Source organism: Hemiscyllium ocellatum, chromosome 22, assembly GCF_020745735.1.
Source record: "Hemiscyllium ocellatum isolate sHemOce1 chromosome 22, sHemOce1.pat.X.cur, whole genome shotgun sequence".
Lineage (NCBI taxonomy): Eukaryota > Metazoa > Chordata > Chondrichthyes > Orectolobiformes > Hemiscylliidae > Hemiscyllium > Hemiscyllium ocellatum.
The window spans coordinates 4,177,582-4,195,025 of NC_083422.1; the positions used below are offsets into that span (position 1 = coordinate 4,177,582).

Below are 17,444 nucleotides of genomic sequence, written 5' to 3' on the forward strand. Positions count from 1 at the left end.
GATTACTTCATTAGAAAGACGGAGGTTGATGGGGGAACTGATTGAGATCTACACAGTCATGAGAGGTATAGATAGGGTGGATAGCAAGAATCCTTTTCCTAGAGTTTTGAGTGGGGGGGGCTCAATTACTAGGGGTCATGAGTTCAAGGTAAGGGGGGAGGAAATTGTTTAAGGAAAAAATGCATTGAAAGTTCTTTATACAGAGAGTGGTGGGTACCTGGAACGCATTGCCAGCAGAGGTGGGCATGATCGCATCATTTAAGATATATCTAGACAGTTACATGAATGGGCACCCTTGGCAAATAGGTGACAAGTTTAAATTGAGGATTTGGATTGGCATAGGCTTGGAGGACCAAAGGGCCTGTTCCTATGCTGTATTTTTCTTTGGTTTTGTTCTTTGTTTCATATGAAAAGGTACCTTTGACAATGTTTCCTGATTTCTTGGAGAGCAAGCTGCTAGCTCTCCCTGTTTCTGTCCAGCGGCAGTTGTTCTCTGAACAATTTTCAAAATGCCCGCATTTCATACCTGCCCCACATTCAATCATCCTTTTGGTTCAGTGTTGGTGAAACAATAATTCAAACTTCTATTGGGTTTTAGTGTATTCGGGCATAATTTAAACTAGTTCAATTAGAATTGTCAAAACAGCAACCAAAACTCAGGTGTCCATTTCACAGCCAAATGTTACATATTATCAGTTTTCCAGTACACTCTGGGACTGCCACCTAGTCGTATACACAAGTACTTGTAATCTCTGTTCAGAATAACATTCACTCTCAAAGGTACAGTACACCCCTTCAACTTCATAATACTCCTACTGCCATTATACTCTTATCAAGGTTCACTCAATCTCAGCTGTCTATACATGACATTTGCTTCCTTTCGGGAGAAAGTGAGGACTGCAGATGCTGGAGTGTTGGAAAAGTGCAGCAGGTCAGGCAGTATCCGAGGAGCAGGAGAATCAATGTTTTGGACATTGTTCTCCCCAGTGCTCCAAAACAATGCAACTGCTGGTAAAACAGTAATTACTGCTCCTGGAATTTGAGAAAAATCACCTCCAGCCCCTAAAATACCTTTAAAAAAGGAGCAGCTCTTGCAGCCACAATTTTTTTGTTGTCCTCCATCTTGGATTACCCAGAACCCTTTGCTTTTTTGTGTGTGCTCAGAGAGATTGTTAAAAATCGCTTTCAGGAAACTCTTAATTGCAGATGGAACTAAATATGCTGAAAAATTGCCTCTCCTGAAATTATTTTGCTCCAGCTGGTATGGTTGAAGTCACCAAAAAGAATACCGATATGTATTTTGGTCCGGAAGCAGTAACCTTTCCTCAGCCAGGTCTGTAAGTAACAGTATGGTGGAAATAGGGCTGTAAAAGTTTGCTAAAAATCATTGTAGAACTTATGTAATTAAAAAACAGATCAGCAAGGCATCAACTTAGTCCATGCTAAGGCTAATAGCATGCTGGCCTTCATAACGAGAGGGATTGAGTATAGAAGCAAAGAGGTTCTTCTGCAGCTGTACAGGGCCCTGGTGAGACCACACCTGGAGTACTGTGTGCAGTTCTGGTCTCCAAATTTGGGGAAAGACATTCTGGCTATTGAGGGAGTGCAGCGTAGGTTCACAAGGTCAATTCCTGGAATGGCGGGACTACCATACGCTGAAAGACTGGAGCGACTGGGCTTGTATACCCTTGAGTTTAGATGACTGAGAGGGGATCTGATTGAGACATATAAGATTATTAAAGGATTGACACCCTGGAGGCAGGAAACATGTTTCCGCTGATGGGTGAGTGCCGAACCAGAGGACACAGCTTAAAAATACGGGGTAGACCATTTTGGACAGAGATGAGAAATGTCTTCACCCAGTGAGTGGTGGCTGTGTGGAATGCTCTGCCCCAGAGGGCAGTGGAGGCCCAGTCTCTTGATTCATTTAAGAAAGAATGGGATAGAGCTCTCAAGGATAGTGGAATCAAGGGTTATGGAGATAAGGCAGGAACAGGATACTGATTAAGGATGATCAGCCATGATCATATTGAATGGTGGTGCAGGCTTGAAGGGCAGAATGGCCTACTCCTGCACCTATTGTCTATTGTGATACTATTCAGTGTAGAAGCCTAGTCTCCATTTTATAATGGCCAGAAATTGGTAAGAAAATTTCCACTGCTCTTTGACAGTAGGCATGGGAAAAAAAAGATCATTGGCAAATGATCATAGCCAGCAGCTTAAAACTGTAAAACAGAGGTAAAACAAGGCTAAGGATGGCAGCAGACAGCTAAGCATAGAGTTGCACAGCACAGGAGCCTCTCCACAGGCTGTCCAAATGGTGTCTCTTCATGAGGGGAGATAGTGATATACTGGTAATGACATTGGTCTAATCATCTCAAGGTCCGGACCTCTGAATTCTACCTTTGAGCTAGTTCTGTATTCAAATGGCTAGTTCATACCGTAATGTTTGTTTGAAATATGGACTGTTTGAAGCTGCTTTTGAAAGTTTTTTGTTTGTAAACACAGCTAAGTTGTACTTAGCAAATTCTCAGAAACAGCATTGAAATACAAGACCTCTATCTAAATCTAGTGATTTCGTTAAGTAATTTAGAGGTGAATATTAGCAGAAGAACCTCCTGCTGCTGTTCAAACATGGCATAGGGTTTTCTTTAGGCAAAAACTACTTTAATATAGCATCTGAGATTAAAGATTGGTGATAAGTTTGAAAAGTTTTTAAATAAAAATCCTCTGTGTAAAGGTTTGTCTTGTTCGGGCTTGCTATATGGTGAACCTCCTATATTGTTGTGGATCCCATTCCTAGTCTTTTTAAACACATCTTGTTATTCTGGGTGTTACAGTGGGTCAGTGCTCATGATGTTTCAAATATTGAAATGGGCTTGGACATAATTTGATCCTATTGTTTGAAATGCCTTTTCCTTGAGCTTTTTTAGTTTTCAGTGACTTGAATCAAAATTGTTAACCCTGTCCTTAACCTTTTCATCTTATTTTTCTTCTCCTGGTCTAATAATCAATTAGCTTTAATGTAAAGGTAAAGTTGCCATAGTCTGACCAGATCATGAGTTGCTCTCTCATTAGAAAGAGAGATAACTCGTGGCAATTTAACATGGAGTCACCACACCTCAGGCAAGGGAAGAGGTTGTGAAGTAGAACCTTCATGCTAACCTTAGCCAGTGCAGTAGTTGAACCCATGCTTTTGGTGTCACTCTGCATTGCAAACCAACCATCTAGTTAACTGACCCTCTTCTTGTATATATGACAAATTGCACGCCATTTATCAAGCTCAGTAATTCAGTTTATTATAACATTCATTCCATATTTGATTTAACTCCAATTGATGAAGGTACTTTTCTACACTGAAAGGTAATATTATATTCTCTGAGCATAGGACATAAAATATTTTGAGAGGGGGTGGTTTTGGTTAACATGGACAGCTGTTGTGCTTTAGGAATCATTACACGGATTCTCTGATGTTTTCCTGATCTAACTTAATCCACCAGACAAAGATGAAGATTAATTTTGCTCATTAGGTAACCAGTGAGAGCAATTGTAAAGCAATTTGGCAGCAATCCAGAGTACCATTCATACTTCCATACTGTTTGTTATTCACTTTGCAACACTGGGGGAAGAAAAGCTTAAAAGTAGATGCTTAAAAGACCACCTCCAAAATGCTGTACCATTTAAGACTTTGTTAACTCACAGAAGGATTAATTCTTCATTCCAAGTATGTTGTTCAGTCACATTTGCTATAGAACAATTGAAGAAATATATCTGTTTTGTCCTAATTGCTTACACTCATGTGCAGTTATACTGTTTTAGGTTGTGGTATTTTTCCTCCAGCGTACCTGTGCAGACCAGAGGGACAGATCAAGAGACAACTAATTTGTCAACGAAAAGAAAACAATGTTTGATGTTCTTTGAAATGTGCTCTAGTAATTTATCTCTGTAGAGAATGGCCAATATACTGCTGAATGTGGAAGCTGAAGTTTAGTTAAAATACAGAGAAAGATTGTACTGAACATAGTTATGAGTAAATCAGAACACTTGTAAATTTATTTGTTCATTATGGTGTCTATATTTTTTCCATAGTGAAATCGATACTGTGTTCTCATCAGCAGGCTGCTTAAATGGAAGCTTTCTTGCTTTGAGGTATAGTATAAAACTTTAACATTTTCAAGTAATTCTCTATTTTCAAGCAATAAAAAACATGAGTAACACATCGTGTTGAATTTTTTAATGGTTTAGTAGAAAAAGTGTTACACAAATGAGTTTTCCTAAATCATAAGAGACATTGTCTGTTTATGTTACCTATCTTTATATGGGTAGGCAATTGTGAAGTGTTATTTTTAAAAGCAGAAGTTTAGTAAGGGATCTGTGCAATAAAAGGGATCCTCCTTTGATATGATTGTTTCTAGACATTTGTCTCATCAAATTGATCAAGGATAACATCTTGGTTTTCAGTATTGTCATGTAGCATCTCAGACCATGCAAATTTCATGTCACCAGGAAGACCAACAGACCTGGATGGTTTTAGACTTGGGGCACTAGAATAAGGCAGGTCTTTTTCTCACAAAAACATTAGATGGAATTCAAAAGATTGTTGTTAAAGGATGATAAGTCAGAGCAATCAGTTTGCTGTTTAGTAGAAAAGAGCAAATGTTAGAACCTGAGAGAAATCCTTCGCATTTCATGACATCTTGTGATCTCACTACATATTGTACTTGGAACTCCTGGCATCTGCTAGTCAAGTTGTCCATCATTGTTGATTTGAGAAGTTAATTTTTAATCTCATCAGTGTGTGGTCATGGGAATTGTTTTGAAATATTTTTCACTTGGCTATTTTTGTCAGTTATATTAGTGCACCAAATTATATTAGTGAATTAGCCACCAGTTACATCTTCATGTTATTTTAATGTCTGCTAAATAATGAGCCTAAAGGCATTCATGACCTTCAGTAAACATGTATGCACCATGATAAGACTTATTTTAAATTACCTTTTGAATATTAAATCCATACTGAGTTTAAAGTTTTGTTGTAGTTTTCCAATGTGTTTCTTTATTTGAATACCTATATATATCAAAATAATCAGTGTTGTAGTTGTATGTTTCACAAAAACATTCGAGAAACCTTTAAACAGTACAATTTGTGGTTGAGGCTTCTCTTGATTAGAACACATCTAGAATATAATAACCTTTTTTCCTAGATCATATTCAGTAGGTCACAGATATTTACAAGGTAAAGACAATGACTGCAGATGCTGGAAACCAGATTCTGAATCCGTGGTGCTGGAAGAGCACAGCAGTTCAGGCAGCATCCAAAGTGCAGCGAAATCGACGTTTCGGGCAAAAGCCCTTCATCAGGAATAAAGGCAGTGAGCCTGAAGCATGGAGAGATAAGCTAGAGGAGGGTGGGCGTGGGGAGAAAGTAGCATAGAGTACAATGGGTGAGTGGGGGAGGGGATTAAGGTGATAGGTCAGGGAGGAGAGGGTGGAGTGGATAGGTGGAAAAGGAGCTAGGCAGGTCGGACAAGTCCGGACAAGTCATGGGGACAGTGCTGAGCTGGAAGTTTGGAACTAGGCTGAGGTGGGAGAAAGGGGAAATGAGGGAGCTGTCGAAGTCCACATTGATGACCTGGGGTTGAAATGTTCCGAGGCGGAAGATGAGGCATTCTTCCTCCAGGCGTCTGGTGGTGAGGGAGCGGCGGTGAAGGAGGCCCAGGACCTCCATGTCCTCGGCAGAGTGGGGGAGGGAGTTGAAATGTTGGGCCACGGGGCAGCGTGGTTGATTGGTGCAGGTGTTCCTCTCCCCCCTCTGTCACCCCACCCTCCTCTAGCTTATCTCTCCACGCTTCAGGCTCACTGCCTTTATTCCTGATGAAGGGCTTTTGCCCGAAACGTTGATTTCACTGCACTTTGGATGCTGCCTGAACTGCTGTGCTCTTCCAGCACCACTAATCCAGACACAGATGTTTACAGCATAGAGCATGGCAACATGGAACATTGTGCCCTCTGTACTGTCCTCTGAAGAAGCAATTCACCAATGCCATTTCCTCAAATTCTCCTTGTAATTCTTACGATTTTCTTTTTCAAATAATGATCCAAGTTCTTCCTGAACACCTCAGTTGAACTTGTTTCCATCACACACACAGGTAGTGTAGTTCAGATTGGATCCATTTACTGTATGGAAATGTTTTTCCTCTTGTTTGAATTGTTTCTTTTACCAGTTTCCTTAAATCTGCATTTTCTTGTCAATTGTTCCACTAATAGGAATAGACCTCTATCTACATTGTCCAGAGCCCAATTTGCAATGCCTCTTTTAAATGTCCCCTCAACTTTCTCTTCAAAAAATAACAAATCCAACTTTTGCAATTTATATACATAACTAGTTTCAGGGTTAACGGACTTTAATTTTATTATTTTCTGCACACTCTTTATGCATCTATGTGCCTAGAATTGGGTGCAATATTCTGGATGAGGTCAAATCTGAGATTTTTATATTTTGAGGTGATACCTTAGTGATATTGTTGCTAGTTGAGTATGTTGGAGGCCGAGTAATACTCTGGTGTTAGATGGTGTATTTGGAATTCAGCTAAACTGGAATGAAAAGTCTAATGCAGAGGTGCGTCTGCCCCGCCAGTGAGACAAGACATCGTGGTATATAGTTGGGAGGGATTTGCCATGGAAGACCTCAACATTGACTTCGGACCCCATAAACTGCTATAGCTTGTCCAATATGGGCAAGGAAGCTTCCTGATTGTCATTGTTACGCATGCCATCCCCTACTGATGAATCTGTGTTTTTCTATGTTGAATACTACATGAAAGCATTGATGTGACAAGGGCCAGAATAGTTGGAGGACTCATCACCAAGGGTGGCTCTGCAGCACAAATTGTTAAAGTATTTGCATTCATGATCACTTAGGTGCTGTGTGAATGATCTGTCTCTTTCAGAGATGCCCAGGAGACGTCAGTCTTCAGCCAATTCTATTTACTTTGCATGATATCAAGAAACAGCTGCATGTAAAGCATACTGCAAAAGCTTAGGCCCTTACACTTCTGGCAGTAGCATTGAAAAAGTGCTCCAGAACTCGCCGTGTTCCCGTCAAAACTGTTCTAGCCCAGGTACAGTAACACTTACCTGACAATTATGAAAATTATCCAACTAAGTCTTGTACACCAAAAGCAGAATAAATCCAACACAGCCAATTTTTGTTCTATCAGTCTATTTTTGATCATCAGTATTTGTTTAGCAATATACCTGCTCGTTGATGCTCAGAAGTCTGCCAGCACAACTGAACAGGAGAATCGATGTTTTGGGCATGAGCCCTTTTTCAGGAATGCCTGAAATGTTGATTCTCCTGCTCTTTGGATGCTGCCTGACCTGCTGTGCTTTTCCAGCAACACATTTTCAGCTCTGATCTCTAGCATCTGCAGTCCTCACTTTCTCCTCCTGTACAACTGAATCCTGATCTCATTACAACCTTGCTTCAAACAGTGATACAAGAGGTAAGTTGAAAGTGACCGCTCTTTTGACCCTGTTCAGCATCAAGGAACCTGAGTTTAAGTTTCTCATCTTTTAGAGTGAGCATATTGGTTTCAGTTCTGTAATATGTAAATTCCAGAACTTAAAGTTAGATTCTCAAGAGAACTTTAACTTTGCCATGTTGGCTACAGATAATGCATTGAAGGTGTGAGGTACCCTGTCTGAGGCTGTCTGTGTCCCAATGCTCAGACTGATTCTAATCGATAAAAGGGATTTACAGAACCTTATATGGATTCATGCAGTTTTTGAGAAAAGTAAAATGTAATTCAGCAAGTACGAATTCACCCCACAAACGTGTGTGTGTGTGTGTGTGTGTCTGTGTGTGTGCACGCACATGTGGGTGTGTGTATGCACGCGCGGGGAGAGGTACGAGTGTCTGTAAGAGTGTGTGTATATGTGAGAGTAAATGGGTATACATCTGTGGGAGGGTGTGTGTGTGGGAGTGTATGAGAGAGGGTCTGCTGAGTATGTGCCTGGAGATGTGTGTGTGTGTGTATGTGTGTAGTGCAATGGGGTCGCCTGTAGTGAGATATGAACCTAAGGTCTAGGTTCAAGCCATCCCATGGGTACCAAACTTGGCTATCAGCCTCTGCTTGGCCACTTTGCATTGTGGTCTGTCCGAAGTCCATCTTGGAGGATGGTCACCTGAAGGTCTGAGGTCGAATATCCCGGACCATTGAAGTGTTCTTTGACTGGGAGGGAACGGTCTTGTCTGTTCACTGTTATGCGGTGTCCGTTTATCCATTGCTGTAGCCTCTGCTCGGTCTCCCCAATGTACCATGCCTCAGGGCATCCTTGTTTGCAGCATATGAGATAAGCAACATTGGCTGAGTCACATGAGTACATGAGTTGGTGGGGAGTGACCTCACATGTAATGGTGGTATCCGTGTCAATAATCTGACATGTCTTGTAGCGTCTACCATGACAAGGTTGTATGGTGTTGTCCTAAAAGCAATAGAACTTGCCGTGAATGTTTTTTTGCAATTATGGCTGCTGTTTAATGATTAATTTGTAGGTTTCTTGAGCTACTGTTAAAAGATTTTTAATTTTTAAAGTATTTTAACCTGTACTGCCTTCATAAGCAAGTGCAAACTTCATAAGCAATTTGCTTTCCGGAAAACATTGTTGTCTAGTTTCCTGTTCGTGGGCCTGTGAAAATCCTTTAATGTAATTGGCTGTTTAGTTAGTTGGGTGGCAATAGTCCAGTGAATTCTACTGGATTGTAACTAGTTTATTTCATTTATAATTATTGATCATGAAAGGAATCTTTACAAAATAAGAGCCAGACACAACTCCTTCAATTTTTTTGTCACTTTTTTTCGACTCTTCATTTCATAAGGATTGCATAATGGAATTATTTATGGACAATTGCTTGGTTTAATATTGGATCAATCTAAATTTTTTTTGATGATTCACACATGAAGCTCATCAGAATAATATACAATGTAATTTTAGGGTCATCAGTGGATTAATAAACAATACATTATGTTTTGATATATACTATTATTGTTTTTAAGTGTTAGAACACTCAACTATCTCAAACCTAACTTACAGCATTTTTGTTTCAGTAATGATGATCATTATAAAACCAGTTCCAAATTCTCTGGGATTGATATGAATGCAGCTAGACTATTATTTCACAGACTCGTACATTCTGACCATCCTCGGATTTTGCAGCAGGTATTGTTTGCAAATTTGTCTGTCTTTAATAGAGCTTTAAGAGTGTATAACTTTATGTTCTCGCAGCAGATTGGTTGAGAATTTGCCCTCAGTAGGTTCATGTGTTTTTTAACCCATCGGTCTTGTTTTGATATTTGGAATTAATCATCTACAGATTTAATCAGGGTTTTGGACAAGCCCTGGGGAAAATTGATGTACAGAGAGACATGGGTGTTCAAATCCATTGTACCCTGAAGGTGGTAACACAGGTCGATAGATTGGGATACGGCATGCTTTCCTTCATCAGATAGGGTATTGAGTACAAGAGTTGGCAGGTCATGTTACAGTCGTATAAGACTTTGGTTTGGCCACATTTGGAATACTACATACATTTCTGGTTGCCACATTACCAAAAGGATGTGGATGCTTTGGGGAGGGTGCAGAGGAGGTTCAGCAGAATGTTGCCTGGTGTGGAGGGTACTAGCTCTGAAGAAGGTTGAGTAGATCAGGATCACTTTCTTTAGAAAGGTGGAGGTTGAGGAGGGACCTGATTGAGGTCTACAAAATTGTGACAGATATAGACAGGGTGGATAGCAAGAAGCTTTTTTTCCCCAGAGTGGGGGACTCAATTACTAGGGGTCATGAGTGAGGGGGGAAACATTTGGGGGGGAGGTGATATGTGTGAAAGGTTCTTAATGCAGATGTTGGTGGGTGCCTGGGATGCGTTGCCAGCGGGAGAGGTATTTAAGATGTATCATGCTATATGAATGGGCAGGGAGCAGAGGGATACAGATCCTTGGGAAATAGGCGACAGATTTAGGTAGAGGGTCTAGATCAGTGCAGGCTTGGAGGGCCAAAGGGCCTGTTGCTGTGCTGTAATTTTCTTTGTTCTTTTGATCAGGTAATGTGTATTCACTGTGAAGTGTACATGAGCATGAAGTAAGGGTGGAAAACTATTTTCATTGGTTGAATATATGTGTATCTTATACAATAAAATGCAACACATGGCGAACTTAATTTCTCTAAGGGTTAAAAAACATTGCGCAAAGTTCTTAGAGCCACTAGTTCCGAAATATGGGACAGTAAGATTGGATTTGCATTTTATTTCAAGTTTTCATGCTTAACTATGAGTTGTATTGTAATGACTATCCTAGCAAAGGATTGATTTGTTTTGCATAATACATAGTATGGAAGCCCTCACTTTTTTCTTTTACTTGTTTTTTAGAACTGACCATTGAGGTTTAGAATTAGGAACTTTGGCCCTGTTTTAAAAGAGATGACAGCAAAGATACATATTTGCTCATGGGAACTGGCCTGTTTACCCGAGGATTGCACTCCAATAATTCTAATTAGTGATAGATATTAAAGTTAAATTTTTATGTGTTTATCTAAACCTAATTGGCATTAACTGTCAAGTGTTAACTCTTCATCAAAAGTTATAAAATTAAGTTACTTAGAGTGGAGCAGAGAGGTTCTCGTATAATATAGAAAATTAAATGGGGCATTATCCTCTTAGGGTAAACATTCCATCACTGTAAGATGTGAAGATCTCAATTACTGAAGCAAAAATATTTTGTTAAACAGCGCCAGGCCAGACTCCCTCAGGCATTTTAAGGAAGTAGCAAAGGCCCTAACTTTGCGAGTTGTTTTAAGCAGATATAAAGTGGACATTTCAGGGGTGATACAGCTGGCCTAACCACTTGGTTTTAAAATAAACAGAATTTATTTGCAAGATTACCGAATGAAACACAAACAAAAGAGAACAAAATACTCTTATAACTTAACCTATCTCAAAACCCAACAGACTATCCCAACTTAATGATGCTGTTCCAAATACTTACACCAATCCCCATAAACATCCATTGGCAAAAAAGATAAAATCAAATGCAGGGTCTTAGAAGAGAGAGAGAGATGGCAGGGAGACTCAGCATGGAACACCTTTCATGTAGCTGTTTCTTTGACCAGCAGCCTCAAAAAAAAATGACTGACAGCTTTCAGTAAACAGTGAACAACCAGAATGCTCAAACCAAACCAAACCAGGGAAAAGCTGAGCTGGGAGAACCGACCACTCCCCTTTTGTTGTGCAAGTTTTTTTTAACTTAAGTGTTTTGCCTGCGCCAGTATCTGTATGCTATAATCAAATTAGCCATAAAACTCTTCAAACCTAGACCTTTTGGAATTGCTGCTGTCCTTTGCTCTCTGAAAACAAAGGACAGTGTAACCTTGTTAAAGACGCAGCGTGTCACGTTGTCTTTGGCCACAGTAAATATTCACTGCATCTTGGCCTGTATGTATTATTGATCTGACTGATTAAAGATTTAGAATTGTGTCTTTGCATTCAAAAAGTTGAGATTACTATTGCTTCTGTTTGTTAACCGATATCCCTCGCTTTGTCTCTAGATAGCGGCTAGTATGGAAAAAAATTTGATCCCAAGACTTTCTCATTCCCCACCTGATGTAGAGGCCTTGAGAATCTATGTTACTCTTCCAGAGTGCCCACCTATGAATGACGTTAACAACTACGTTACTTTAGCCATTCCATTTGGAATGGCTATAGTGAAGCTTGAAAAAGTGCCACTGAAAGTACTTGGTAAATATGTTTTGTAAAAATATTCCTACTTTAAAAATGTTAACAATCTAGGTCAAAATTTCTGTTGTGTATTTTGGGAAATTTTAAGTCTGTGAAGTATGGGATCTAGATTGATGACTGATCATGTAGAAATATAGATGTGATTGTAACTAAGCAAGAATTTGTTTTAGTGGCCATATTTGTCTGTCTTAAAAGCACTGGATAAATGAATATTTGTGTGAAACAGGTTTCCAAAGCTGTTATGTCAAGTGTTTTCCATTGAAACAGCTGCATTCTAAGTCCCAAATGTACACACTTGCAGCATCCTACCTGGGTTCTGCTGTTCTCCTTCAATGCAGCATATTTTTCTTAATCTTTTACATATTATGCCTTAAGACTACATAATTAAAAATATTGGAAGTGAACTTATAGAGAGTAGCGGTGGAAGACGCCTATTACCTTCATGTCCTTGGCAGAGTGGGAGGGTGAGTTGAAGTGTTCAGCCACAGGGTAGTGGGGTTGGTTGGTGCAGATGTCCCAGAGATGTTCTCTGAGGCACTCTGCAAGTAGGCATCCTGTCTGCCCAATGTGGAGGAGACTGCATCGGGAGCGGTAAATGACTGTCGTTTACTGTATCCATTGCTCCCGATGCAATCTCCTCTACATTAGAGAGACAGGGTGCCTACTTAAAGAACACTTCAGAGAACATCTCTGGAACACTCACACCAAACAACCCCACCGCCCCATGGCCGAACAGTTCAACTCGCCTTCCCACTCCGCCAAGGACATGCAAGTCCTGGGCCTCCTCCACCGCCACTCTCTAACCACCTGATGCCAGGAGGAAGAATGCCTCATCTTCCGCTTTGGGACACTCAAACCACACGGCATCAAAGTGGACTTCACTAGTTTCCTAATTCCAGCCCCTTCCCCGACCTTAACCCAGTTCCAACCTTCCAACTCGGCATCGCTCTCATGACCTGTCCTGCCCCTCCGTCGTCCTGCCCCTCCGGCGTCCTGCCCATTACCCCCACCTCCAACTACCATTCGCACTCTCAATTACTTTGTTCCCCCAGCCTTACACCCCTCCCATTTATCTCTCTAACCTCTTGGCTCACAGCCTCATTCCTGATGAAAGGCTTTTGCCTGTAACATAGACTCTCCTGCTCCTTGGATGCAGCCTGACCTGCTGTGCTTTTCCATCATCGCACTCGCAATTAATTAAAAATGGTGGCAGGGTACTATTTAAAACATAGGTTGGTATTTTACATTTCTATTGCATCCTTTCAGTATTGGCCTAATGAGCTTGAAAATGAGCAATTCTGAGCTACAGTAACTGGCATAGTACACCTTCTGCTTTGATATTATTGCAAAGTTATTTACAAATTCTGCATCATTAACATAGAAAATTGGTGGGCCACATTTGAACCTGCGTTCTTTCAGAAGATTGTGCAACTTTATAAGGATGTTGTAGTATTTCTTCTGAGACTAACTAAGGTTGGAATGGCTAACTCTGAAAGAAGGACATGGAATAATTTTCTGAAAACCGCCCTGGAAGTATTGGCAATTCTCCATAGGGTAAGTCCATGGCAAAATGCTTACGCAAATTCTTCACATTTAATGTTTTGATATTTGATTGAGCATGCTTTGGAATAATTGTCTAAATTTACATTAAAATCAATTTTCTTTGAAATTCTGTTTTGCCGCACTTTACTTATTAATGTAGGTAAATGAGAAATCAGGACAGATCATTCAGTATGATAAATTCTATATCCATGAAGTGCAAGATCTCATAGACATCAGGAGTGATTATGTAAACTGGATTCAACATCAAGTATACGGAGTTGTAAGTAAAAGTTTCTAATGACCATATTTAATTAACTCTGAATAAATCCACTTAACTGAGTTTCACTTTTCTTACAGTGTTGTTAGTTTTCATTCATGTATTTTCAGGAGGGATAATTCTGTAGTACTGCACCCCCAGTAAGAAGCCATCTTCAAAGGATCGTGGATGGAGCTGATTCTTACCAGAAATTGGCAAAGTGTCATTTTTGGTAATTTTCATGGAGGTTTTTCTCCAGTCCTAACGAGTTTTCTCTGAATATCTTCTCAAACTCACCTTATTAATTTTCTCCCACCTGGTACAGGCATAATTACTGACCAGGACTTCCCACAATTCCTGGTGCCAACCTCATTTTTAATGGCCAGTCTTACCCCATTCAAGTGTTCGCATTCTGAGGCTGACCTAGACATTTAATTTGCCCAGGACAGAACAAAACAAATAGTGGGTAATTGGCATCTGGTTTTGCCAACTGGATCTGGAGGCCCTTTTGGATGGGACCTGTGTGCTGTCACTGCCTATGGAGCATACCTTGAGATAGTGCCTTTGAAGAGTCAAAGGAGCAGGGTTAATTCTCTGACATTCATGTGAGGACTAGTTGCTATATAGTTTTTATGCAGTGGCTGCAAAAATAGGAAGCTGTGCATCAATGGGATGCAAAGGTGTCAGAATGGGGATGTTGAATGCATGCTAATACATGCAAGTAGGTCTCTTGCCACTCATAAGCGAGAATCTTGCCATTGGGCACTTAGTTGGACAATGGGATTGTTTGCTCTGAACAGTAGAAATTTCCTCACTGCCAATCTCCCGCTGTTCTCCCAAATATCTCACCAATTCTACAACGTTCACAATCTGGGAATATTCCAACTAGACGTACCAGATCAGTTGCTCACTTTTAATTTTAAGACCTGTTGTTTAAAAACCTAATTGGAAACATAAAAAATGAACAAAATCCACAGAATTCAGTGATGTAATGAAATACTGCATAATTGCAAGCTGATAAATTTGGAAATTTCTTGGTTAATGAAGAATTTCGAGGTTTGGTTCAATGACAACAAATACTGTTCCTTGCCAACAATACTGAATCCAATGAATTAATTAAAAATACAACTCCAAAGGGAAAATATTATAACACTAGTCAATAAGATCATTCATAAATATTAAAAAACCTGAAAAATAATTTTCAGAAACATCAGCCTGCCCTTCTGTCTATGTCCTGAGGCTTGAGTTAGCAAATTGATCAAGTCTTTTATCCAGGGCCCTTAGAATAAGCTGTGCCCTGTCTCAAGTGATCTAGGTTTTCCTGTCAAGTAACATGGATAATGAAATTCCCATAAAATTTATAATACTTAAGTCTGATACTTTAACACAGTATTGAGAAAGTGCTTTTAAATGAGAATTTTGTTCTGTCATGTGACATTTAAGCCACATAGCACTCTGAGTGAGTTCTCCCTGGTCAATATGGATATTTGATTAGTGTGAATGCAGTCAATCACCCTCTCATTCCTTTTGTGGAATATGTGCAATATGACTCTGGTGTCATACATTCCAAAAATGACTACACTTCAAAGAAAAACTTGCTTTGATGTAAAATACTTTGATACATTCTGAAAAGTGATATAAATGCAAGTTACTTTCTTTACATTATTTTACAATATAAGTCTATACAGCCAAACATTAATTCTTCTTTCTCATCTTGGCAAAATTTGCTGTTTAGACATTGAAGTACGTGACACGACTAGATTTTTTTCTACCCTGTTTATCCCCCTTTTGTGTTGTGTATTTGTTTGAAGCATTTGATCTGGAATCCAGCTTTTGGACTGCTTTCCAAATTATGCTTGATTAATATTTAAGAGTGGAAACATCTTAATACCATGTGATGAATACTTGAATTTTAAACAATTCTCTTTAGATGCCAGACATGCCAATTACAATTTGTACTTATCCATTTGTATTTGATGCTCAAGCAAAAACAACACTCTTACAGACTGATGCCATCTTACAAATGCAGGTGAGAGCACTTTCTATTCATCTAATACAGTCCATTAAAAGCTGCATAAACTTTACTTAATAGTTCAGAACTTGGAAAAATGTGCTGCCTTTGAAACTTTCAAACAAATCAAAAGCTAATTTTTTTTTTTAAAAATGCTGTAACTTCTCAGGTCAGAGAAAAGCAGTTTGAATGTCCAATTTAATGTAATATGGTTCGGTTTATGTTCGTCTTGTGTACCAACAATGGCTTGTTTTAAATAAAATGACAAAATTTAAATAAACTTTTAACAAAAATCCAAAGAATTCTGGATGCTGGAAATCAGAAACAAAATCAGTTCTGAAGAAGGGTCACTGAACCCAAAATGTTAACTCTACTTTCTCTCCACAGATGTTGCCAGATCTGCGGAGTTTTTCCAGCAACTTCTGGTTCTGTTAAATAAACTTTTATTTAACAAAACGTGCTGCAAACATAAAATATCAGGGTACTGTTTCACCAGTACCATGTTAAGAAATTAGCAGCCTTGATAGAAGATTAATAGCATCAAGCAATATCTGTATCTAGATTTAAGATGCTTGACTTTTGGAATCCTTCCCAGATAGTTGATCTTTATTTCATAACTATTCGATAACTGAATCTCCTGTTAGAGAGTTAAATGCATTGGAAAGCAATTCTGTCTCAAAGAACAGTGACCTCCGGTTGAGAGCAAGAAGCCCTTTCCAAATCCAAAAAGACTGACCTGATCCAAAGTCTAATTGTGAATTGATCACAGGAAATTAGATTAGACTTACAGTGTGGAAACAGGCCCTTCGGCCCAACAAGTCCACACCGACCCGCCGAAGCGCAACCCACCCATACCCCTACATTTACCCCTTACCTAACACTACGGGCAATTTAGCTTGGCCAATTCACCTGACCCGCACATCTTTGGACTTAGTTCTATATATGTCACTAAACATGCTTTATTTGAAGCATTTTTGCTAGTTGCAAATCCAAAGTATTGAATTTAGAAGATCTTTCAATACGCGCACGCATTACCAGTATTGTTCACAAAATGTAATCAGTGTTTGTTCCAGTCAGAGAATTAACCCACATTGCAGCAATAAATCTGTACAGAGACTGGCTTTGTTAGTTTTTGTTGTGTGCAGGCACAGAAATGTTTTGTAACAGATGCAAATATTGAAGCATTTTTAAACCAGTGAATTTCTTTGTGCTAGAGAAAATGAAAATCAATGTGGCTAAACTCATTTGTCTTGGCTGAGGTTACTGGTGGATATCTGTCCTGTATTTTGTCATATGGATAACTAATTTCATCTGTCTTGCATACAAGTAGGGTTTCAGTTCCATGATAAAACTGAATCTATTTTTTTCATGACTTGGAGATGCCAGTGTTGGACTGGGGTGTACAAAGTTAAAATCTCACAACACCAGGTTATAGTCTAACAGGTTTAATTGGAAGCACACTAGCTTTTGGAGCGCTACTTCCTAATCAGGAGGTAGTCCACCTGATGAAGGAGCGACGCTCCGAAAGCTAGTGTGCTTCCAACTAAATCCATTGGACTATAACCTGGTGTTGTATGATTTTTAACTCCATTTTTTCAGTTATACATATATTAATTGAAAGGGTAGACTCAGATAGTTGAGGTGCATGGACTCTGCCACCTTTTATTCAGCAAGAACCATAATGTTTAGTTTTATATTTCTGTTTCAGCATAAGACTTGAAGCAAACATTAGTTAACTTGTCTAACAGAGCTGTTGAGTTGCATTGCTCCGAGATGGGATGAGCACCTACCCGACGTTCCAGAGTCAACATGCTATTTAATGGGGGACATCTGGCCACCTCTGC

The 17,444-nt window shown here is 39.5% G+C and overlaps 1 protein-coding gene across 3 annotated transcripts in view; it reads left to right on the forward strand.

The window, feature by feature from the left end:
- Positions 1 to 17,444, forward strand: part of herc4 (HECT and RLD domain containing E3 ubiquitin protein ligase 4) — a 98,577-nt gene that overhangs the window by 46,391 nt on the left and 34,742 nt on the right. For all 3 annotated transcript variants that reach the window (XR_009645863.1, XM_060841847.1, XM_060841846.1), the window contains exons 11-16: positions 4,090 to 4,149; positions 9,111 to 9,222; positions 11,602 to 11,791; positions 13,173 to 13,345; positions 13,494 to 13,613; positions 15,520 to 15,618. Coding sequence is in view for 2 of the 3 variants with exons in the window: in XM_060841847.1 (XP_060697830.1) it covers positions 4,090 to 4,149; positions 9,111 to 9,222; positions 11,602 to 11,791; positions 13,173 to 13,345; positions 13,494 to 13,613; positions 15,520 to 15,618 (754 nt within the window). In the remaining variant the exon portion in view is untranslated. The remainder of the gene's footprint in view (positions 1 to 4,089; positions 4,150 to 9,110; positions 9,223 to 11,601; positions 11,792 to 13,172; positions 13,346 to 13,493; positions 13,614 to 15,519; positions 15,619 to 17,444) is intronic.